The sequence below is a fragment of the Triticum dicoccoides genome, chromosome 2B (assembly GCF_002162155.2).
Source record: "Triticum dicoccoides isolate Atlit2015 ecotype Zavitan chromosome 2B, WEW_v2.0, whole genome shotgun sequence".
Lineage (NCBI taxonomy): Eukaryota > Viridiplantae > Streptophyta > Magnoliopsida > Poales > Poaceae > Triticum > Triticum dicoccoides.
The window spans coordinates 646312811-646318449 of NC_041383.1; the positions used below are offsets into that span (position 1 = coordinate 646312811).

Genomic DNA, 5639 nt, shown 5'->3' on the forward strand with positions numbered 1-5639 from the left:
GATGCAAAAATTCAACAAGAAAGTCACCGGCATGCATGCACGCAATACTAAAAAAAAGTGAATGACCTAAAAATGAGAATTCAGTCACATGTTCAGTAGCCGGTCCCATAATGTTGCAACGTAGCCTCATACCATTTTGATGAAAAGATGCTCCTGTAGAGGTAATACGAAACAAATATAGATGATGCAGATTTGTGTCGGGTTGTGAGAGGAAGAAGAACGGGCATGAGAAAGACAAAAGGGTGGGACAAGGGAAGAACATTGAGGAATGTCCGTTTCATTGAATTAGGAAATTTTATTTTCACAATATACAAGCTTCCAAGTTTATACTATTACATAGACAAATGCATCGTTTCTACGACGATCCATGCATGTGCTTAATGTTCATTATTCAAAATCCTTTTTTTTTCAAAAAGATTCGAAATCCATATATACACCATACTGTAGCTAGCCAACACTCGATGCTTCGGATAAGTGTTTATCTTCATATACAAGCTTACAACTTTGTGGTGTATTACATAGGCAAATGAATCCTTTGTACGAGGATCCATGCTTTATTCAAAATAAATTCATATATACGTCTGCAGCTGCATGGTATTCAGGTATTGTACGTAGCTTAGCTGATACACCATGCATACTCGATGATGCATGTACTGCCTGGTAGCAGTACTGGTGTTTAAGAGCTGTCCATGGTGGGGTAGTAGGCGTAGGTGGCCATGCCGCAGTTGCCGCCGTTCCCGCGCGTGAGGCGCATGTAGCCCCCCTCGCCCCACCCCGTCCCCCACTGGTTCTTCACCAACCAGTACTCCTGCCCGCCGCCGTCCGCCCCGTACCCCACCACGGTCACAGCGTGGTTCAGGTTCTGCCCGCACGACGAGCTGCCGGCGTACACGCCGCTCATGTAGTGCCGGAAGTTAAACTCCGTGGCCTCCACGCTCACGGCGACCGGCTGGTTGGCCACGAGCTCCTGCAACTTGCCCTCATGGCCGTACAGGCCCTCCAACCGGGGGGCGCCGACGGAGGCGGCCGAGTTTGGGCTGACGCCGCTGCTGCGGCACACGCCCTGCTGGGCGCTATACGCGTAGACTGCCTCCGGCTGCAGGCCGCCGCTCGCGGCGATGTAGCTTAGAGCTTCGTTGACACGGCCGCCGTTGCAGGAGTTGGTGCCGCCGGTGCAGTCGAGGACCTGCTGCTCTGACATGGAGATGAGATTGCCAGTGGCGATCTTTACGAGCCCCTCGGTCGCCGCCACCGCCGCGAACGCCCAGCAACTCCCTGTAAGTGTGGTCATTTATTCATTTTTTCTTGAATGTTGGTGGACATTTATTCATGTGCGAACTTTGGTATATGCTCTGCATGCATTGCAGCAAATGCAGAATCTTACCGCAGTTGGCGCCTTGGTACTTGACTTGGGTGACGGCACCCTGGGCTCTCCAGTCAACGCTGTCCGGCGTGGACTGGGACTGAGCCTTGGACATGTTCACCGCGGCCATCGGCGTGTTGTCCTCAGGACGGAGCCCGCCGCGCTGGTGACGGTACCCGAGGTGCGTCTCCGCGAACTCTTGGTCGGTGAGGTCGGAGAACTGGTTGAGCCCGAGCGTGTACGTCCGGTTGCCCGCCCGGTTGACAGCGTCTATGTGCCGCGCGTTGGCCGCGAACACCTCCTGCCGGCGCAATTTCTCTGCGGCGTCCGTGTACACGCGCCCGTACTTGGCCATCCACCGCTCGTGCCGGGCGGCCAGCGCCTCCCCTCGCGCCGCGGCAGCGCTGACAAAGGCAGTGGCGGCCACGAGCACGAGCAGTGTGCCGTCGAGGCGGCGCGAGCTGTGAGTCGGCGCCATTAAGCTAGCTAGCTAGTTTCCTTGCTTCTTCTTGCAGTGCAATGGTTTACGAGCGAGCTAGTAAGCACACGTAGCAACCATGCTGCCCGCGCTTCTATTTATACGCGCGCGCATGGCGGGCAAGACGGGGCATTCGAGCGGATTCCATACTTTTCGTCGATGGATCCGCGCGCGTTCATACGTACGTACTGACTGGGAGTCCATGGATGTTTGTATCCGACAACGGTGGTTGTTCTCGTCTCTCGTATGCTCTTCTTCTTCTTCTTCTTCTCGAGTTTTTTTTCTTGTTTCCCCGATGGCGAGGCAAGGTGCTCTGTCCACATGCATATACCGTCGCACACGCTTAGAGCTGGAGTAGTACGTTGCTGCCTGATCGAAATTGGCCGGATCGGCGTGCAGTACTCTCCCAAGTAGCTTGGCCGATGTATGTGGTGTGGATTACAAGTTAGCTTATATATTCATAGGAGAACGACAAAATACATGACCTCTCATTCTATCAAAAAATTGTGGTAGATACAGCAAATGTACTAGTATAGTACTATAAAGCAAGAAAATGTGCACGGCAAACTTTTTTTTCTTCAAAAAATGATCAGATATATTATAAAAGCTCACAGGAAAGTACCAAAAATGTCAAACATAATAAAATTTCACTTCTGATTTGGTACACACCCGCTAAACACAAGGACGACTCAAATTAGCCCATACCCCATCATAAGAAAGACAATGATGGTCATATTTTATAAACTCTTTGCTCGCTGTATACGTATACGTTGTACATGGAGTAGTGTTTATCTTCTTTTTTTAACCTTTAAAAAATAGGCGCATGAAGTAGAATTCAAACTCCAAACCTCTTGGATCCCTTCCACCCGCTACCACCAACTGGGACAGCTCACTTGTTGTGCCTAATTACTTCTTTTATTCATCTTGTTGTGCATCCTTTCAGTCTGGTTTCCTTTTTCTTTTTTTGTTTTGTTTGCTCTTATTTTTTGGTTTTATTTTTCTTTATTTTTTCTTGTTTTAATATTTTCTTTTTCATTTTCTTAAATTTTTGAATATTTTGTAAAATTCATGAAAAAATTTCAAATCCGTAAACTTATTTTTTTAAACCATGATTTTTTAAATGAATAAATATTTTCCAATTTTGTAAACTTTTCTCAAATACATGAACTTTTTTATCTAACTAATGAACTTTTTAAAATCGATGAACTTTTTTAGTTTCACAAACTTTTTCCAAATTCATGAATTTTGTTGTCAATTTCGCTAACTTCTTTGTCAAATTCATGAAAAAAATTAAATCGATGAACTTTTTAATTTCATGAATTTATTTGTCACACTTGTGTACTTTTGCTAATTGATGAAATGATTTTTAAACTTGTAAAGTTTTCTTTAATCTCAGTGTGATTGTCAAGGTGGTAATAGGGTCGGGTTTGGTCGGGTCGACCTCAATCAAGCCCATGCTCGAATACACAATCGGGTGCATCGCCTGCCCACGGCCGTACCCATGGGTCTTAACGACCCATGCCTGAACCCACCGACCCATGCCTGAACCCACCAGGGCACCGGACCCGAGTGGGCAGTGGGCACCCATCGGATCAGTGCAACAAGGATTATTTTTCCTTTATTTTGTCCCAAAAGAAGACACACAGACGACTACTTTGCTGCTCCGTTGTGGTTTTCTTATATAGGCATCCACCCCATCATTTTGTACTACCATGAGCGAGGTGGTAATAACCTCATCAGGACTACTTTTTTTAGGATTAAACCAAGTCTTTCTTCATCAAATTCCACAAAGTGTGGGATACAAATTAAGTCGTGAGGTTGGTCAAACCAGACATAACGCCCATGCTTGAGACTAACAACAACACGACTTTTGAAAGTAAAATTACAAGTAGAAAATGACACTTGAAGTTTGATTTCATTGATGATAGCTCCATAGCTTCCCTTTAAACCTTTCATGATGTCATTCACTGATTGCTGGGAGTCGGAAGCTATAAAAAAAATTCTATAGATGCAGGTCCGTCGCTAGCGTCAGTGCCTCCCTGCATGTGATCACCTCAAGAGTAGCAGGGTCATGTAATCCATCGATTACTACACCTGAACTCCCCAAATAGTTTCCTCCACTATCTTTGCACATTGCTACAGTCGTACCACTTATGCGATCCATCTTAATTCCAATATTATTTTTATTTACTCCAAAATAATTCTTCAAAAATCATCGTTTAATTTCGAGAACTTTAAATTCCGTTTAAAAACAACACCATGATAGTTCTGTTGAAAATAACATCAGTCCGGGCTACTTTAACTCAAACCACGCAAATTAGAGGCAACTCCAAGAGCAAAAGTGTTTGAAAAAGTGGATATATTGGAGACGTATCAACTCCCCCAAGATTAACTTATTGCTTGTCCTCAAGCAATTCAGTTGAGAAACTGAAAGTGATAAAGAAAACTTTTACAAACTCATTTGCTCTTGTAGATGTACATAAACATAGCTAGTGATCAGATTTCAACAAAGATGAGAGTAACCATCTGTATGATAACAATTAGAAGCCACATTTACTCATATCAATAACAGAACCAACTAGTGAGCAACAATACTATATCTATTTTATGAATTATCCCCAAAGGTGTTACCACGAATAAGAATACATATGGGAATACCAAAAAACAACGGACAAACTAACAAACAGAGATAACTACCCCTAGATCACGGCAAGTGCTTGTTCATAATGGACACACTTAGACACGACCATGGTGCTGAAAAAGGTCAAGTGCGACAATTGGTTTGGGTCGTGAGGGGAGAGCAATGCGGAGCAACAACGCGATAAATGTCGGCATCACTCCGCCGAGGCGCATCCTTTCGTGACAACTTCGCTGCACATATGGACCCGATAAAATCGAGAAATCGGTTAGGTCTGAGCCTTCTTTGTTGTAGGTCCTTATGATGGGTGGATTCGAACTCGGGTCCTTCGCCTCACTTTGATGCCATCGGTGGGAGGCTGTTGCCAGTGTCTCGCATGGGAGGCTGCTGTCAGCGTTGGTAGACCAACATGTATTGCTGCCAGAATTTTGGATAATATTTAATTGTATAAAACATGAGTTTTTGGATTAAAAATATGAGAAATGAAACTGAAAATACATATGATTTATTGTATTTGACTATTGCGTAATATAAAAAGTTATTGAATCTAAGTGGTATAATCATTTTGATATGTATGCTTGCATGTTAGGTGAGCTTTTCCCCATGCATGGTTGTACATTGATGTTTGCATGCTGAGAGGAATATGTTAGTGCTGATAATCTATTTACTTAAATAGGATATGTCAAGTTCTCCCCTTTGCCCCTCCCTCGCCCTTCCTTGCCTCTACCGTGCCTTTGGAACCGTTAATTAGTCATCCCCCCTTGCCCCCTGCGGCTTCACCACATTGTCTGGAGTGGCCCCTCTGGTGCTCATACCATGAGTCTCATCAATTCATAATTCGAGGTCAAACTTTCCTTTTAGGTCACTTTTAGAAGTTATAGTTCCAAATTTTGAGAATCCTAAGCCAAACTTTCAGAACTTTGAACGTCTGGAAAATGTGAAAACCTTCAAAATTTTCTCATTCAAAAGTTTAACAATTTTTAGAATTTTTCAAAATTCAAAATTTTCGTAGCATTCAAAAATAGGAAATTTTCGAACTTCCTAAAAAAACATCTTCTCGGAATTTTGGAACTTCATTTTTTTGGAATTTTGATGAATGAAAAACAAAGTGAAAATTTGTGTTGCATGTGCAGGCCCTACTAGGTGAGGGTAACACGTGT

General features: G+C 44.0%; 1 protein-coding gene across 1 annotated transcript; it reads right to left on the reverse strand.

The window, feature by feature from the left end:
• Positions 1–676: 676 nt before the first annotated feature.
• On the reverse strand, positions 677–1841 carry LOC119368185 (zingipain-2-like). The gene is made up of 2 exons (XM_037633513.1): positions 1385–1841; positions 677–1275 (listed from the first exon to the last, which is right to left on the reverse strand). The coding sequence occupies exons 1-2, from the start codon at positions 1839–1841 to the stop codon at positions 677–679; spliced, it is 1056 nt and encodes a 351-aa protein (XP_037489410.1).
• Positions 1842–5639: the final 3798 nt, after the last annotated feature.